The 19,432-nt window shown below is 37.1% G+C and overlaps 1 protein-coding gene across 4 annotated transcripts; it reads left to right on the top strand.

Annotated features, from left to right (window-relative positions):
• Positions 1-448: 448 nt before the first annotated feature.
• On the top strand, positions 449-19,129 carry LOC103703376 (apoptosis inhibitor 5-like protein API5). Of its 4 annotated transcripts, XM_008786214.6 has the most exons (16): positions 449-939; positions 1,058-1,222; positions 3,881-3,980; positions 4,058-4,123; positions 7,101-7,183; positions 7,267-7,341; positions 7,475-7,624; positions 12,234-12,299; positions 12,396-12,461; positions 14,351-14,461; positions 14,821-14,907; positions 14,988-15,094; positions 17,980-18,094; positions 18,180-18,245; positions 18,329-18,429; positions 18,509-19,129. In XM_008786214.6, the coding sequence occupies exons 1-16, from the start codon at positions 841-843 to the stop codon at positions 18,705-18,707; spliced, it is 1,656 nt and encodes a 551-aa protein (XP_008784436.1). In that variant the 5' UTR covers positions 449-840; the 3' UTR covers positions 18,708-19,129. The 4 variants fall into 4 exon arrangements, with proteins under 4 accessions (XP_008784436.1, XP_088578333.1, XP_088578332.1 ...); XM_088722207.2 differs by lacking the exon at positions 7,475-7,624; XM_088722206.2 differs by lacking the exon at positions 12,396-12,461.
• The last annotated feature ends 303 nt before the right edge of the window (positions 19,130-19,432 follow it).

Genomic DNA, 19,432 nt, shown 5'->3' with positions numbered 1-19,432 from the left:
TTGCTACATCAACAATAGAGAGTAGCCCAAAATTTCTTTTTGGAGAGTTGAGATCTTTCACTCATCTTAATTGTCTATCTCATTTATTTTTTTCATAGAAACTACGATATAAGAGTAGCAATTTACTTGACTTGAATAGATTTTAATGGGGCAAATTTTATCCTAATGCTTAATTATTTAATTAATTATTTTTTAGTTTAAAAAAAATGATTTTTTAAAAAATAATATTTTTATTTGTTATATTTTTATTGTTATAAATTTGGTTTGTCATGCTTTATATTTTTAGTTTTTATTTTATATAATATTAGAATTTTTTATTTATGCGATTTGTATAAAAAATTAATTTTTAAAGTTAATCTGATCTAATCTATTCAATATATTATAACTGGATAAGATTTGAGATATGAATTAGAATTGATACTAATAATGAGGACTCCACTCTTAGGAAGAAGAAAAAAAAAAGAAAAAAAAAAAAGGACTCCACTGAAGTGCTCTGCCCTAGCGGTATCCACGAGAGCGGTCCGGACACCACCCCACCGCCTTAAATATCCGAGCCTAGTGATATGCGACCCTCTTCACCCGAATCTCATTGCGCGGATCGCAGCACCGCCTCTCCCCCGTCCCTGAAACCCCTCTTAAAAATTAAAATACCACCCAAAGTGCCAAAAGAAAAAGGGCCCGTTGTTCCGGCCACCCCTGTTCCTCTCGTTCCCAAACTCTTCACCCCTATCCCCGTTCTCTCTCTTTTTATCCCCCTCTCATCCTTCATCGTTCCGTTCTCCAAGCCAGTGGAATACCCTTCACTCCCTCTTCTCTTGCGTACTGTTCTTGCTGGCCGCCATGGCATACGAATCCGATGCCGTCGTCGACGACGCCGCCGAGGTTGAGAAGCTGTACGAGCTCGGGGAGCGGCTGAACGAGGCCAACGACAAGTCCCAGGTGCCTTCGTCTTCCTCTCTCCTTCGATTCTTGCGGCTAATCCTCTTTTCTTGCTCCGCTTCTTTGATTTCTTCTGACTCTAGGGTTTTGATTGGGGGATTGGGGTTTTGGGTGATAGCACGCGAGCGACTACGAGGGCATCATAATGGCGGTACAAGGGAAGAGCATGAAGGCGAAGCAGCTGGCAGCGCAGCTCATTCCGAGGTTCTTCAAGTTCTTCCCAAACCTTGCGCTCAAGGCCATGACCGCCCAGTTCGATTTGGTCGAGGAGGAAGAGCTTGCGGTTGGTTCTGATTCTTTGGCTTCTTGATTTCTAGGGTTATGCGTATTTCTACAATTCATTTTTTTTTTCAATATACAGCTTTATTGAAAGGTTTCAAAGTTTTAAATATTCTTGTAGACTGAAAGAAAAACTAGGTGTGCTAAAGAATTCAATCTGTAATGATGTGGAAACTTTTTCCAGAGGTTGATACATGCTTTCTGAGAAATGCAGTCTTGCTTCATGTTCCTAATGTGGCTTTTGAGATTGCAAAATAGGAAAAAAAGGAGTAGAAATTGCATTAGATTTAGTTTGCGGTCTCGATTTCCTATTTTAAAAAGAACTGTTCGTCACTGAAATCAGAGCTGGCCTTCTTTTACAGGTATCGCCTAAAAGGTGCACTGTATATAGTAATGTCTAGTGCGTGGGAGCCTTTATTTTGCATTCTCTTTAGAGCTATATTTTCGTTTCATGAACTCTGATGCACAGGGGATCAAAAGCCTTCAAGCTTATTGTTATCTATTCTTGAACAAAAATAACATGAGGTGGCCACCAGAGAAGAAAATATGGGGCGGGCATCTTATTTTGCCGCATGTTGATCTTAAGGAAGAAACTCAAAAATCAAGGACTTCTACTAATAAAGCTGCCAGTCAAAAAAAAAAAAAGAAACTGAAGAAAGAAAAGAAATTGTGCACGACATTCACTTTCTTCTTCATCAAGCCTCTCCATCCATTCTTTTCCTCATCAAGCCATCTTTTCTGTCTATGAGATTTTCCTTCTCTTTTTCAAGTTCTTTTCTTCTCCTCTAAATCTCTGTCTTTTTTAGAATTTTTGCATTTAAGAGTTCATGAAATCTAAGGAATGGTATGTATATAATTTTTTATGCCAGATAAAGTTAGAAAATTATGTACTATGTATAGGTACTAATGAACATCATGTTTTGGATATTATTTATCAATTTATCTAGAGATATGTATTGGTTTGTTGGATGACTAATTTGCTTGGTATGTATCATCTAGTCTTGTAGTATGTACTGAAAAATGCATATTTTGAAAACTGTGTATCAATTTACTTATAGGTGTGTGTTTGATTACTATTGGATGTGTATTAAAGAAGCTTATAGCATTTATGAGGAAGTTGATGAGTATGTATCACCTAGCCATGTAGTGTGTATTGGCGAATATAATATTTTGGAAACTGTATATCAATTTGTTTGGATGTGTATATTGGGTTGCTAGATAACTAATTGTTAAGTGTGCGTCACCTGGCCGTTTATTGTATAATGGTGAATATAGTATTATGGTAACTATTTATTGATTTATCTAGATGTATGTATTAGTTTGTTAGATGACTATTTTGCTTGGTGTGTATCATCTGATTATGTAGTGTCTACCGATAAAAGCATGTTCTGAAAACAAGAAAGAAAGAGGATGATGCGAGTGATTTTTTTTTTTTTTTTTTTTTAAATCATGGGACTGACGACTCCATTAGTAGGAGAAATTCTTGATTATTGAGTTTTTTCTTTAAGATGGGCACCAGGGGAAATATGACAAAATAGGAAGTTTGCTCTATATTTCCTTCTTTGGTGCCTGTCCCATATGATTTTTGTTCTCTACTCTTAATGGCTCGACATAAAAAAGCATTCATTGCTGCAATGATTAGAGGAAAAAAAAGGTACATTGGCAACATCAACCAAACGACAAATATACTCCCATGCACAAAAAAATATTCAATGCAATATCTGGGGTATATTTGTCATTTGCTAGTAGGGGCAACTCACTAAGTTACTCTGGCAGTAGCATTATAATTGTGCAATATATATAATTGTATATGCATATATGCAAGAATTGAGGAAGATAAAATCGTGAAATGTTTTATGCTCAGCTTTTGGTTGAACTAAGGATTTCTTATCTTCAAAGTCACTAATATGTACCCGCAGATGTGCATTTGCATGTGGACAAGTATATATGGACTCAAATGCTGCTACAAATTGGCAGACAATAATAAAATCTCGGAAGTAAATTGACATAGTATGCAAGTTCCTACTTCCCTAAAGTGTAACTATGGTCATAACCATCAAGGCTATTCCTGTATATTTGTCAGCATTATGAATCCTATTTGCCAATTATTCTTTTTACAAGCTATCTCTAACATTACTAGAAGATATTTTATATCTACTCACACAACTTACATTATGTCAACTTAGGTCTTCCATTAGCTGGTAAGACATTCATATAACTTAACAATATAAGCTCTTCTTGTATTTACGCACTGTAAATTCTTGCTGTGATCTTTATTTGGACTCATAAGTTCTTGGCCTCCTCATGATACTTTTTCTGACAATTGTTTGTCCAAATTAACAATTGGTATGAACCAATCAGTGGTAATGTTAACTCCTTGTTACCTGTGCGAAGAATTTTACTTCATTCTCTTCTACTTGGCATACATCGCCTACAGCACGTCTTTATATCTTAGCATAGGCATACCATCTATTTACTTTTATTATTGACTAAGTGTATGCAGAGCATGAGTAACTGGAAGCTCATGGCTAATTATTTTAATCATTGAATTGTCTTACAGCTGTGTTTCTAATTGAAATATTTTTTAAGGGTTTTGTCATCCCATTTCCCTGTGTGCTTTCCCTGGTTTCATTAAAATTAGTTGTTATTCATCTATTTACAGATTAGAGTGCAAGCTATTCGTGGGCTCCCTCTTCTTTGCAAAGATACACCAGAACATGTTTCTAAAATTGTAGATGTTCTTGGACAACTATTAACAGTTGGTACTTCCCCCTCCCCTCATTTCTGTAGCTTTAAACCATTGTCATTTTGTGGTTATGTGGTTCTTTTTATGCCCTAGAGGAAAACGTGGAGCGTGATGCAGTGCATAAAGCCATCATGTCCCTTTTAAGGCAGGATGCAAAAGGTAATCTGCTTATCGTAATAACAACCAAACTGATAACCATGAGTGATTAGCTTTATTCGGCTATTTGGGTCTAGTGATTCTACATAACTTTATTTACTTTGCCTAGCTTAACCTATGCTGCTTTTCTATTATAATACTGTCCTTATGAAAGCATCTTCTCATATAATATGTAGATCTACTTCCATGAGAATATTTGTATTTTTAGATCACACTCATTAATAAAATTCTTTGCCTTTTATTGTACATTTCTTTCAAACATCTTAGATAGGCCTTCAATTTTTCTTGCGGGGAAAGAAGTTAAAGCTAGCCACATTGTTGCAAACATAGTATTAAATTCACAAGTAGGTTTGCCACATTGTTGCAAGCATAACATTAAATTAACAAGTAGGTTTGGTTTTATAGAATGTTATCATTGAGTATCATATTTGATTAAGATCCAATTGATAACATGATTATTTCATAATAAGAATAGTAAAAGACATGCAAAGATGAAAGGAGCTTATAAAATTAGGAAATAAATCATGACCTTCCTTACATATTTGATGTCAGCTTTCAACCCCAAGGTAAACTGGTGGATTGGTGCTATATTCGTTGTTTAATGAGAAATTGATGAAATATATTTTAGAAAAAGGTCAAAATAACAGATCTTAGAATTAAGTTTGATGGCAAGGAGAAGCATGACAAAGTAGATACTCCCCGCCATATCAAAGAGAGATTATTGTATTTTCACTGGTAAATAGCTATGTTGGTTAAACTAGTATTAGGCATGAGAGAGGGATTAAGTGTAGGGCTGCTAATGGGCTCGGTCCAGCATGTGGCCCATCAATCGAGGTCAAACTTGGGCTCTGCCCAGGCCAGAAAAGGCTTCAGGATAAGGCCAGGCTCAATGTTGCAAGCCAAACTGATTTCAGGCTGAGTTTGGACAAGCCTTAGCTATGCCCAGGCCTGGTCCATAACCTACTCCATCAGCCAAAACAGGGCATCCATGGTTTGATCCGATATAACATATTTATATTATTATCTAATAAGTAAATAATACATATTGGAGAGTCATTTTGGGTTTTCTATCTTGAGTGGATGATCCACATTAAATAAAGAAAAATATCATCTTTTCGCTATCCTCTCTTCCACTCCCGTCTCTTCTTATTATCTCATCACTCTCTGGTTGCTTGTCATTGTCATAGCTCTTTAGCCATCTCTGCTGTGGGATTGACAGTTGAAGGTTGGCCATCCACTATAGCCATTGGAGCTCCAGCCCACATATGCTGCTGCTGTAAAATTGTCAATCGCTCTCATGAGAGCCCCTACTAGCCCACGCCACTATAGCTCCACCATCTATCATTTTTGTTGCCTCTAGATGCCTATGTCATCACGCTAGCCCTCTTACACCTCTTCCAACTCACTGCTGTTGGAGCCCTCTATTCGTCCAATGTTGTCTTCAGCCCCTGGCCCCTCCTTGCCTCAGATGGCACCATCTGACCTCTCCTGTGCTGCCTCGCTGCAGTTGGACTTTTTCTTTGGGTTGCAAATGAACAATCATGAACAGCTCGTGTTCGATGGTGGTGGCTCGTTCAAGCTTGATTCTGCTGGAAAAAGAGCTAAGCTTGAACATATTTTATAGCTCATTCATAAACAACCTGAGCTTGAGCATCTGAAGTTTGCAAAATTGAATGGAAGATTGTCTCAGATTGATAAGAAGTCCATTCATTCTTGGTTAAAAATTAAAATGATAGATAAATGAAGCTTGAAAGTATTGTGTCAAGCCCAATGCTAGAGTTGAGCTTGATTACCATTTCCTTTAGCAAGCCAAGCCTGAGGAGCCTCCTACTCAGCTCAGCTTGTTTGCAGCCCTATTTTTCTCTTCCTATGATGCTATTGCCTCATGTGCTCTCATCTCATTCCACTGTCGCTGGAAACTCCACCTCTCATCCTCCCTATTGTTGTGATTGCTAGAGCATTGCCATTTTGTCATCCTTCAAGGTTGTTAACTTATGCTTTCTGTTCCATGCCCTAGAGTCACTTCAGTCTCTGGGCCAACTCGGAGCTGGGCCTAGGCCTATCAAGATTGGGCCAAGGTTGGGGATAGGCCCAATTTTTGTAATAAAAGTCAAGCCAAGGCTGGGCCTAGGCAACTTGTAAAACTCTAGGTGGGGCTTGGGCTTGAGAATGGCTGGCCTATGCTTGACTCGCTGCTAGCCCTAATTAGGTGCAAGAATGATCAAGCAGAGATTTGCAAGATGAAGGGCATAAAATGACCTATCAATTATTTGAATAGAATGTTATTAGATGATCAAAATAATAAAATTTCAATATGGTTATTGGATTTCAAGGAGATGCAAGATATAGGGATCCAAAAATGACATTTTGGATATAATATTTATTAAACTGATTTGATATTGATGAAATTATGATAGCGATAAAAGATATTTGATTCAGCATATGGTGGAAATGTTAGGTGGGTGCATGAACTGGAATGAGGCTGGACAATAACACTATTGCCAGGAATTCCTGACAACTGATGCCCATATATCCACGTTTTTTAGGTCTTAGTAGGATTTTAGTTGTAGCAACTAAAACAGAGTCTGAGCTTGTTGTTGCAATTTAAACAATAACTGTATGCTCACAGTTGTGTGAGTAGAAATTTCGGTGATTCCATGCAAATATTTTCCTTTTGGTTTAGACCATGGTTTCCAGTGCTTCCCTGTTGGTCCATGCTGGTCAATATGTACCTTGCTGGGCCAGTTCCAGCACCTAGCACTGGTTGGCATGGTACCCATTCAGTCCTGAAAATGGGCCTTTTCGAAAAAATTTTCGCTTTCATTATGGAGTTGCACCTGCGCTTGACATGGCACTGCTTATTGCTAGTTGAGACAAATATTAGAGCATTTTAAAATTGAATTGCGTCAAGCTGGATTTTTTTTTAAAAAAAATTCACTTTTCTCCTCATATCTTATTGATAATTTTTTATTTTGTGCAGCTTCATTGACAGCTTTGTTTAAGCATGTTGAGCTAGGCATGGAATTAGTCCGTGAAAAAGTTATTTGTTTCCTTCGGGACAAGGTAAATGTGTGTCAACCTGCATGTCTGCTTTGGGAAAATAATTTGTAGTGTCTGAGTCATAATTCTAAATATGTTCAAATCAGGTGCTTCCTTTCAAAGCTGAGCTTTTTAAGCCTCAAGTGGAAATGGAAAGACATGTCACTGATTTGGTGAAGAAAGTAAGTTTCCTCCATTAGAGTTGTGATTCTATTTTGACTTATATGTTGGAATTCTTCTTGGATAATTATAGTGTTTCATGCCAAGTTCATCATTGGCCAAAAGTGTTCTAACAAAGAAGTTGTTGTATCTCAGAGTTTACAAGATGTAACTGGTGCTGAATTTAAATCATTTATGGATTTCCTGGGGAGTTTTAGCATATTTGAGGATGGTGCTCCTCCAGAGCATATTCAAGAACTGCTTGAGATTATTGAAGGCCAGGCCGACCTTGATGCACAATTTAATGTAAGTAATTGTGATGATTGAATAATGGAAAAGATGAGATGTTGTTGATAATGGAGTTGTCAACATATGGTATCCTGATCAATCAATCTCACCAACTACCATAAACCTTTCTTTTTCTCAGAAACACAAGTCATATTATCCTGCCATGAGATGTGTTCGAAAAAGTTTTGCTATATAATGTGTCGTCTATTGGGATAAATACATTTGTCACAAATGACCTTCGCCTTGTACTACGTTTCCAGCAAGGATGACAATACTTATTTCTGCCTTTGATTCTTCTACGTAAGACCATTCTGTGATTAGGTATAAAAGCATGGCCTGTCCTAAGGATCGTCTGGCTGTCCTCTCTTCTTTTTTTGTGGGCTAGATGTTCTTTTTGTCTGTCTGTTATACTCTCCTTTTTTCTCTCTCTTCTCTCAGGTCTCCTCTTTTTCTTTTGTTTCTTATAGCATTCCTTTTATATTTTTTTTTTCAATTTTCTTAATGAAAAGCTAGTGGGTGTTCCCTCTTTTGCTTCTCAAAAAATGTTCAATTCCTTTGTCTTAAAAAAAGGAACAAGAATACATTTTCATCCCTGAAATTTGCTATTAGCTCATTGTTTGCCCCTTAACTAATTATTACTTATATTACAGTAAAAACCTATTTACTTTATAAGGACAATCTGATGGCTTGGTAGAGTTACTCTTCTGAAGTGGGCTGCTGTTCTCTTAAATTTTCTGTCAAGTCATAGTCCTCTCCAGCTAAGGAAAATAGGTAGTTCTTAGTACCGAGGATATCAATACTGGACATATTGGTCCATATTGGGTGTATTGACTCTTACTAGTTGGGAAACGATACTTGGTATGCCCCCTGTACAGGGTGTTAGTGCCAAGAACCGAACTATATTGACAATATACCAGCTAGGTACAGGTATGGGTACCAAACTGTACTAAAAATTTTGCTTAGTACAATGTTGGAATAACTGTAAATTGCTCAATTATGTTTGAGTTCAAGGCTGAATCGAAGTCAACAGCAAATCTTGGAATTCAACCATATGCATTAATGGTACTTGGATTACACACTAGTTGCTTTGCTACATTAAGACTTGTGCTCTGACAATGATAAAAAGGAAAAAGATCTGGATGTTTCTGTTTACATTGCTCAATGAAGTGTCAATTATACTGTGCATTTTATGGTAGTTTGTAGAAGAATATGCTTCTTTTTTGTCTTAAAGAGAAAAAATCATGTACTTGAAAGGCCTTGAAGGTTAAATATGATGCCTTTGATTAGGAGATAGGAAAAAATCATTGAGGATTTTAATGAGGATTAATATGAAATGATTATTCAATGGAAAGGGTTTATCAGATACCTAATTGATAAATTTGTTTAGGTGGATGAATGGAATTGGTATAGCATCTTTTGGAATGTCAGAGGTGAAATGGTTTTGAAAATTGGAAGCCTCTTGTTAGTCGTACATTTAGGTATATGATATTGATGGGGGCTGTGGGATGAATCCATATCTTCCCCAAGTATGTTTCAATTGCATATATTTTGAAGAGGATCAGCCATGTGCCTGGTATTCTTAGTTGTTCCTGTAAGCCAAGTGAAGAATATAGGCATTGATATTGTGCTCACTTGTGGAACTATATAACATTGTGGCCTCAATTACAATGGGATCTACACCAAAGCCAGCAGCAAAGGAATCTTCATTGACACAATAATGGCCAGGGACTGCAATGTGGAACTGCAAAGACATGACAACAAGTTTGATTAACTATGTCACACTACAGCTAAGAAAACTATTAAGAGCTTGAAGTGCTGAGTGATCTTTGGGGCAATTTCGAAGTCTGTGATTTTCAAGGGTAAGATTGTCTACTGCTGTTGGCTCTTGTAAAAGGAATCTGAAAACCCATTCTTCTTCAAAGTTTGAAAAAATGAGCAGGATACTCTACTCACTTAAAGAAGAGGTAATTCTTGACCTGATTGATGCATTTAAATTCAAGACAACATTGAGCGACACTATGCTTGAGCATCTGCTAATATGATTTTGGGTGTGATCGGTGGCAACAAACAAATCGTGATGTTTCTGATCGCGAATAACAAAATTTATGGCAGATTTTGCATTCTCCACCTTCTAATGATGCACAACAGGCATGTCTATGGGGACACACGTCCTGGATCGCTGCCAAGATCCAAGAGAACTTTACATGTGTCTCCATTGCTTCTGGCATGTTCTTGAATCCGATACACAGCCTAGACAAGTTGTGGACTAGCAGCCTTGAAAGAAGTCCTAAAATTTTTTCTTGAATAAAGGTCTGACTGTTTCTTTGCATAACTAGAGTTGTTGAAAAAGGTGGAAGAATGTTTTATTAGTGTTGGGATTGATTGGGGCTGCACTTATTGAATCACTTGCAATAAGTTCATAATTGTGGAAGAGAACTGGTTAAAAGAGATGAGATTGAGTCCCCTTTTTTGGTAAATTTCATTCGTTTGTAGTTGAGAAGGTGTTTTTAAGCAAATGGAGGAACCTTATAAGCTTTAACAACAAGCATGTGATTGCAAAACCAAATCTATTGGTTGCAGATCTTCAGGTTGGTAACAAGATGTGCTATAGTTGGTTTTTGACTAGGGACTGTGGAGCAGAGATGCCGAGTCACTTTGCAGACCAAGGCTGCACTAGCTCTCACTACACATTACTTAAAAACATTTAGCTGTCAAAAAAAATGTGAATGAAGTCAAACAGAATGTGCTAACCCAGATGGAGTATCCATTTCATATGATTCTAGTTGGCTTTTAGAATACATTTTATTTAATAAGCCTTCGTCTCATAATATTAGTAACCTATTATGATTTCCAACTTCTAAAAAAGTGAAGACAGAAATTTTGAAGTTCATGGAGTTAAAAAGCAAGAGGCTTCTCTCCCCATTCTTGCAATCATCTGTCAAAAACTACTTGGAGTAGTAGTATATAAACATCCTCAATGGCTAGACATAATGTTTTTTTTCACTGACGTGCTATATACAGCTTTATGAGGACCTGTAAAGCTGATCCCTATTAGGTGGCACAGGATCTGGTGATTTTGGATTATGTAAAATAGAGTACTTTTATTTGCATGGGTTGCTTTTCCTTCCTTTATTCATCTATTTTACCGTTTCTTTCCCCCATTTCCTGTTTTCACGTTTTTATAATTTTAAAATCTGAATAAAACTTATAGTATGCAATTCTATTCATGATCGACTTCACTCTTAGCCCCCTAGATTTATGACTGAGTGCTGATCCTGACATTATTGGTTCTGATAATTCCTGCCTCCAAGAATGTAATCATTCCTCTTTCTTTGAAAATCCTTTGATCAAATTGCCTCTTTGATCTCTAGTAATTCTGCAATATAGTAGTCGTTTCAGTGACATCAGGATTTATATTGCTGTTCGGTTGCCAATGCTTGTTTTGCTCAAGAACAACTGCTTATTCTGCAGACTGCAAGGACTGTTGAAGCCCAGCCTTCTTCATAACATTCCTTTAGCTATTATCATTTTTGCCAATTATGTTGTAGCTGATTTAATTAATCATCCTCATAGGTGAAATAAAATAATCATGAATGGTTTCAGTTCTCTTCCCCAAGTGATCAAAGATTTCTTGGCTACCAGATGTAGCATATTCACCTAAAAGAGCTAATACATGGTTTGCTGTACCAGACCGTACCACATGGTACACGGCATTATGTACTGTACCAATAGGTTCCGAGACGATATGCCCCGCTGTACCGAGTGTTGGTATCAAGGTATGTGCACTTGGTACCAGGTGTACCAGTTGGGTACTGGTAAAGGGTCTAGTATTGAGTCTGTAAACCTTGGCTAATATAGCACCATTAAGATATGGTTTTGTCATGACTTGATAAAAAGGTTTGCAGTACCTGTATGTACCGCCCAAATCGAACATACCGTATTACACCAGTACCAAATTGATACTTGGTATGAAGGATGTATCGGGTGTTGATACGCTGAGCCGGCTCCATACCATTCATACCAACACTGTACCAACATGGAACTAGTACAGGGTCCAATACCTAGATTGTGAATCTTACTTTATAATATATTTTGTGTACATGTTGACGCATGTTGGGATATTGCAAGAAATCTGCAATTGTTTTCAGAATACTTAAATGCTAATGTTTTATATGTGCCTACCATATAATGTTTATCATGACAGTTTCATGGGCTCCTACCAAAACCGAAATATCATGCTTGCTGGACTAGTCCTGAATTATGATCATTTTCAAACCTGTGTTTGCAAGTATATAGCTTTTGTGGCATCAGAATGTGCAAGTGTGTTAAACTTTAGTTTCTTCTGTACAGCACCTCTTTTTTGTCTTTGATGCTCACTTAAAAGATGTCTTTTCCTCTTGCCATTTGCATTAGGCTTGTTTTTGTTGACTTTTACTTTGGCACTGCTTGGGTTCAGGTTGTTTATGCAACACCTGATTTGTGCAATTCCTAGTTCTGTTAGAGAAGAGTGTGAATGGTATCAGTTAAATCTTTATTTTCAAAATATTTAAGGAGTTTGTGGGTTCTACTTAAGCCCAAATCCTGAATCATTATCTCTTACAAGGATGTACCGCATGTATTATTGCAGGTATCAGATATTGATCACATCGATAGATTGATTTCATGCATGTATATGGCTCTTCCTTTCTTCATGGTATGTGAGACAGGCTATCTTTTGTTAGTATGGCTAAGAAAATAATCTGCTGCTATGGTTCCTGACCTGTCTAAACTTTGATTGCTTTTTTTCCAGAGAGGTGCATCAAGTAGCAAGTTTCTCAACTATTTCAACAAACATATATTACCTGTCTTTGATAAGGTAATATATGGACTCTTCTATGTTCACAGATAATGAGAGTTATGTTGCACAGATATGTTCTAGTTATGCTCTTCAAGTCATACATACTCCACTTTTCAGATACTACTTAACTCCCACAGATTATTATTTATAAGTTTATCTGAGTCAATTAGTAAGGATAGAATTCTAATGATGAATCTGGCATCTGGCAAATTATTATTATTCTTGTAACTAAAGCCAATCGAATTAATAATTGTCAGAGGTTTGAGAATGTAGTTTTTTTCTCCCATGGGGTGAGTGGGATCTTAATGTAGAACTCTTGTGTTATGCTGCTAAAATAAGCATTTGTATTGTACAAATCAAGTCCTTTTCTTGATCTTTTTGATCATCAAGGCCCTGTTTGGGGGAGCTGTTAGTAGTAGAGCTTTTGGAAGTAGAGCTGTTGGAAGTAGAGCATTTATAAAATGCTGTTTGCTGTTTGGTAACTACATTTCTAAAGTGCTGTGGCACTTTAACATGTGTTTGGTAAACAAACTGAGAAAGTACTTTTGTGTGACAAAATGACCATAAAAAACATTACTAGTATTATATAATAGAGCATAATAAAATATAATATGTATTAATACATAAATATATGATATAGTATAATATTAATGTAATGTAATATAATATTATTATAATATAGTACTATAACATTATGTATTATAAAATAATAATTTAATATAATATTAAATTATTTAACATAACATATCAATGTATTATGATATAATATAATATAATATTATATTTATAGTATAATACAATAATAAATATATAAAATATTATAATTATTAGTGTAAATTAATTTTTCATCATTCTAATGACCATTTATCTCTCTAACAAATAGAGAGAAAGGAAGAAGAAGATTGAGAGGGAAAGGGAGAAAGGAAGAGGCGGGATAAGGGTTTTGGGGGGAAAAAGTGATTTAAATGGGGGCATTATGGTCCAAAAAACAGCTTCCCGACAAAGCTGAAAACAGAATTTTCGGAAAGCTCCAAATTGGAGCTTCTCCCCAAAAGCTATTTTCAGCTTTCCGCAAAAGCTGAAACAGCTTTCCGAAAATTTTACCAAACACCATTTTTTTATCTAAAAGTACTTTTGGAGGGTCAGAAAGTACTTTTTGGTCCTTCAAAAGCTCCCCCAAACAGGGCCCAAGTCCCAGCACCTTTCTTCAAACTCTCATTGGACCAAGAACTGGGACTGGAAGATAAACCTAACCTGAGAACTAAATACTTCATGGAAAGAGAAACTTTGCCTTGCAACTCAATAGTCAATTTGTGATAACCTTATCTCCAGTAATACAAAAAGATTTCTTAATTATTGTAGCATAAGCTCCTACAAAATCTCGGGAATGAAAAAATTGCCCACAAATTGCATGTTATATGGGGGATCTGTTTACTTGAAAACTCATTTTTGGTCTTCTCTCCATAGCATCTGATGCAAATTATCATCCTTTTGAGAAGTAGAATGAGAAAACAGTAATAGGAAGTTAGCTCACCTATACCAATTCTTGTAAGTTCTTCCAATTTTTTTAATAAAATCCTGTGAAAGGTTAATGAGCAAATCTGCATCTTTAATGCTGGCTCTGGTTATGCATTCATGGTCATGCTGCTACTGTAATGAGATGTAATTTGGGGCTGTGGACTGCTTTTGTATGGTATGATGAACATACAGAAACACTTATATATATCTAGGTATTTACATCTGTATGTGTTATTTTTTGTTTAATTAGAAGTCGATATCAATTTGGCCTATATTTTCCACGAGTAGTGCTAGTTGTTGTTTAATTTTTTTTACTCATTTTTCAAATGTAGTCTTTATTCCATCTAATATATCATCATCATCATCATCATCATTATCATTCTTGTCAGTTTCCTGAAGAGAGGAAACTAGATTTGCTGAAGACTCTTGCTGGAAGTTCACCTTATGCAGCAGCACAGGATTCACGGCAGCTTCTTCCATCTATTGTCGAATTGCTGAAGGTACATGTTTTGCACCGCATGATCCAGCAAATTAAATTTTCTTCTGCTATCTATTTTGTGCTCTTTCCTTTATAAGGATTTCTTGGACTGTGTTTTTGTTGATTGCACAGTTTCCTATTTTTCTGGTATTTTATGCTTTTCAATCAAACCATTTTTTTTGGGTCCTTCACAAATTAGGTTTTTTTTTTGACTTGACTATTATCATTTATTTTGTTGTTTGCTGAAGCATTACATTTGTGAGCAATATCTATCATTTGATGCCATTCATCTGTCACTATTCAGTTTGTCAGACATCTGCTGTGATTGCTCTATTCATGATAATAATTTCTAATTTTATATTTATTTTTGAATTTCTACAGAAATACATGCCTCGTAGAAAGACGGAAGAATCTACACTTAGTTATGCTGAGTGTTTGTTGTACACATTTCACCACTTAGCTCACAAGGTTATTTATCTTCACTGTTGTTTTAATTGTTATACCCACATGTAGATCCTTGTATTTTTATTGAGATGTATGTGACACAGACTCCAAACTCCACAAATAGTCTTTGTGGTTACAAGATTGTGACTGGCCAGCCATCAGACAGGCTTGGGGAGGATTTTTCAGATAACTATAAAGATTTCACCGAGAGGTAATCACATCTTTTACTTTTATTCTATTTGCGCAACTGCTCATTGAGCCTATGCTGTCAATATCTTTGACTTATATATTTACTTTTAGTCGATCCTGTCTTGACGTTAGTGCTAACAGGAAAAGCTTGTACACACTTCAAGCAGTTTAATTTTATTTTTAGGCATTCAGCAGTGCTTCTCCCATGTTTTTCTTTTTCTTTCTTTTTTTTGTTGGTGTTTCGCGCGCGAGGGGGTAGGTGTGTTGTTGGTTGATTTCTGCTAATATTACTGGTGACTATTAATATGCTTACCGCTCATGATGCATATTTACGTTGATATAAGTACGAATTTCCCGCAATAAACTTTGCTGTCATTTCTATTTTCTGAATATGCACATTGGAAAGATGAGCACTTCCATCATTCCTTATTGTTCTCCTTTTTTATGCATGTAATTACTCTTGGTTATTCCTTTACTAAAATTATGTCCATCATCAGCATAAAAAACTGTTAAACTCGCAAATGTCCTCTTTTATTGCTTTTTTTTTTTGTTGGGGGGGGGGGGGGGGGAGTTGGGGTGAGTGCGAAAGAATTGCGGTGGGAAGTGGATAGTGAAGATAGGGTGGCATTGGGGACAAACTAGGATAAAATTGTTGTAGAGTCAATGGAATTATACAGATGGAGAGTGATTTGCATCCTACAACTTAGCCTGAGGACGTTTTTTTATTCAAAACAATCACTTTGAAGATATTTGATTCTTTGGAGAGATGTTGGGTTCTAAGGTCAACTTAGTAGAAAGCAGGGTCGGCGGAACCGTCCCAAATCGTGTGGTTCCGGCAACGAAAACGAAACCCATTGTCGAAGGGGGAGAAGAAGGAAAGAGAGAAAAAGAGAGAGCGAGCAGGGGAGGGAGGGAGGGAGAGGGAGAGTTGTCGGAGGCCGGCGCTCGGGCAGGAGACCGTGGCCGGGTCTCCTGTTTTGAACGAAACAGAGGTTCGGCCGCTAAAAAATTTCACGATTTATCGGCAGACGAAATTACGAAATTTGCCGACTTTACTTAAAAATCGCAAAACTTTTTAGCGGTTGGGCTTCTGTTTTGAACGAAACAAGGGACTTAGCCGCGGCTTCCGCCTCCTGCATGGGCGCCAGCCTCCAACAGGCCTCTGTCCCTCTCTCTCCTTTCTCTCTCTCTTTTTCTTTCTCCCATTCGTCCTCTCCCCCGCCTCCTTTATTGTGTCGGTATAGGCCTGGCACGGCATAGCATAGGCTCGTACCGTCCCGTGCCACTGGGCAACCGGTCTGATGCCTGGTACCGGCACAGCAGATCATAGTAGAACATGTAGGTTACTTTTCCTTGAGCTTGATTAATCAATATCACTTTAGTTCTATGATTTTTTTTTAATAATTTTCACTAGGATATGCCTGAGCTTCATCTTTCTTATGATTTCCCTATTGCTTTTTCTATGATGGTTGGAATGAAGTTAGTAGTTGGAGCTGGAAACTACTTCTAGTAGGGAAAGCTTTTCTTTTCCTTTTTCCTCTTTAGACCAAGTTTTTTGGGGTGTCTATAATTACCATATAGAAATAAAAAGTTACATAGTGAATATTTTAACAATGTCTTGTCGTGTTGACTAAAAGATCAATTGTCTTTGATGATTTGTCCACTTGGAAATTTGAATATTATTCAGAAAAGGAAGACAGATGAGATTTCTCTTTCATTGCACATTATAATTCTCAAATCTCTCCCCCTCCCCCCTCCTCCTCCTCTTTGTGTGTGTGACATGCATGCATGCACGTGCTTGTTCGCTCTTGCAAACAAGCATGTGTGACATGACATGACATTTGCACATTTAGATGCTCTTACTGTACTATCAAGGGTATTAACAACCCATAGGAATCAATAGAAAAGGCAAATCCTGATGAACACCAGATCCGGCTCTTTTATTGATACAGTGAATATATCCGCTGGACTCTGTTTTTCTTTGACAAATAAGCTAGGAGTCGTTGGCATTTTCCTACAAATATTCGTAAACCTCTTTGCAATAAGAAAAACTCTTTTATGCATCAATCTAGGATGTAAAAAACACCGTCTGTGATGCATGTTGACTGTTGGTAACCAAGCTAGAAACATTTACAGCAGACCTATCAAAGAAGCATGAACACACCCACAAACATGAGTTAACATCATATACTAAATCAGACAAAAATAGCAAGGGAAAGAAGCTTAAAAGGTATTGGGGAAGTTTGGGGGTGGAAAATAAAAAATTGAACTCAAATAATTAAGAAATTTGATTTTCTGTTCAGTATCAGCGTTATTGATTTTGTTGTGCTTGATTGTTTTTCTTGCCTTAAAACTTTTTTCCAAAACGAGTTGCCTTAGTAGTGTATCTTTAGAAAAGGGTCTCCTGCTAAAAAGGCATATATCCTTATTTTGTGTATCCCCCATTTGATTTTCATATATGATGGTATTTTTCACTTTGCAAAAAAAAAAGGTCGACTTCCTCTTGACTTGCTTTAAATTAAGTTAGGTTAAACTAGCTGTTAATTTATAGAAGTGCTCGTTGCAATCCCTGTGAAACCAAAATGTCCCATTGCTAATTAAAAGCATAAAATTGAGGCCTATCTAGCTTTTCCATGGAAACTTAAAATATTCTTTTCCCAGAGCAACATTTTCTTGAGATCTAGGTTCAGTAACTTGATGAGATACTTCTACTTGAAGGAGAAAATTTTGATTTACAGAGCAGACCCCCACTGCCCCGTTCAGCCAGTTTATATGAGGACTGTCATGCAATCTATTAGACTGATGTACAAGCAAACGCAATCTTTTACTTGTGTAATGCTTTCATAAAATTATTGTAGTGAAATTTTCTTTGTTGACAGCCTTGATGGTGGTGATGATGTGATGCAGGTTGAGCTCAATCGAGGAAATTGCGAGGGCGGCTATGAAAAAGCTAACTCAGCAGATGGCAGAACATAACAAGGCAATGTCTGCAGTTAAGACAGAGGAGGAAAAGGCTAAGATCGTGAGTCTTCTTGATGGTCGACAATTGAATTATCTAGCTGAGCCTTCATGCCAGCTTATCTGATACGATTATGAAACTTCTGCAGAAGATGGAGCAGCGGAAAACAACCAGTGGATTGCGGATCTGCAATAATATTTTGGCAATGACGCAGGTATTGTAAATGTTCATTTACATCATCACGTAGAGGTGCTGCCTTTGTATCAATTCGACTGATGCCAGTTATGTTAATTTCAGCCATTGCATGCAAAAGCCCCTTCATTTATTGGAGATAATAAAATCAGTTTATCATGGAAGGAACCAGAGAAACCATCACCAGCTTCATCAACTGCAGCAGGGTAAGATAAGAGTTCTCCATCTGTTGAGCGACTCTTGTTATGTTTTTATTCGAACCTCAAATTTGTGTTGCTTTTGCAGGGTTAAGCGAAACGCAGCATCTATTAATGGTTCAAGCACGAAAACAACAGCCAACAAGAAGGGGCGAGCTGCTCGAGTCATGCAAAGCCAGCTTGTGAACAGAGCTTTGGAAGGCTTGTCTCGGGGTGGGAGAAACAATGGAAGAGGAAGGGGTTGGGGAGGCCGAGGAAGGGGAAGGGGTTACCGTTTGTTCAGATGAACACAGTAGCTGTGAAGGAGGACGGTGCCTAGTTTTCCTTCTTGAACTTCAGATCAGGCAAAGGGGGATTCCTTGTTGCTTCTTTTGCTCATCTGATTGGAGCAGACTGAAAAAATTGATCCAGTCCACACGGGGCTGGGCATATCTAAAATGACCGACCGTACCAAGGCTTTGTATTGGAGAGAGGCTGAAGGAAATTCATAATCTTTCTTGTGGTTCTTTGGAGGCTCCAATCTTATTGTGTGCGTTAATTTTCTGACCATTTGTTGGTCAGCTTCATCTTGTTGGACATCTCACACAGGTTTAGCGGTTGAATATTCATAAGATTCCCTAGTTCTTTTCACCATGGTATGTTGTCAAGTGTGGAATGTAAATACTATTATTGCTAAATTTCATGAAAATTAATTAGAAAATATTTGTGATATGGATATGAAAGATATGAATGTGCTGATCTATTTGAGGACATGATCTGTAGACAGTGAGATGTCCAGGAAAATTCAGGAGCAGAGCATGTTGTTTAGCTTTCAGGAGATTTAGTTGCGCTGATGAAATATTGGGCACTCTCAATCATCATGGACAAATATTTGTGAGATACATGCCAAAGTTTGTAATCCATAAAGTAATGACGAATTTGCCTATGGATATTGAAGTGAGAGGACTTAGTCTGGAGTCATTTAACAACTATGATGTTGCTAGAAGTCCTCTCTGATAATTCATATGGTAGA

Source organism: Phoenix dactylifera, chromosome 5, assembly GCF_051530095.1.
Source record: "Phoenix dactylifera cultivar Ajwa chromosome 5, Ajwa_hap1_PhDact_Kaust_v1.1, whole genome shotgun sequence".
In the NCBI taxonomy this organism is placed as follows: Eukaryota; Viridiplantae; Streptophyta; class Magnoliopsida; order Arecales; family Arecaceae; genus Phoenix; species Phoenix dactylifera.
The sequence above is the reverse complement of the archived record's forward strand: the minus strand, read 5'-3'. Positions and strand labels throughout refer to the sequence as shown.

Coding starts and splice junctions, on each gene's coding strand:
- LOC103703376 (XM_008786214.6), top strand. CDS start 841: ATGGCATACGAATCCGATGCCGTCGTCGACGACGCCGCCGAGGTTGAG. Junction 4,124..7,100: donor TTTAAGGCAGGATGCAAAAG/GTAATCTGCTTA, acceptor TATTTTGTGCAG/CTTCATTGACAGCTTTGTTT. Junction 7,184..7,266: donor TTTGTTTCCTTCGGGACAAG/GTAAATGTGTGT, acceptor TGTTCAAATCAG/GTGCTTCCTTTCAAAGCTGA.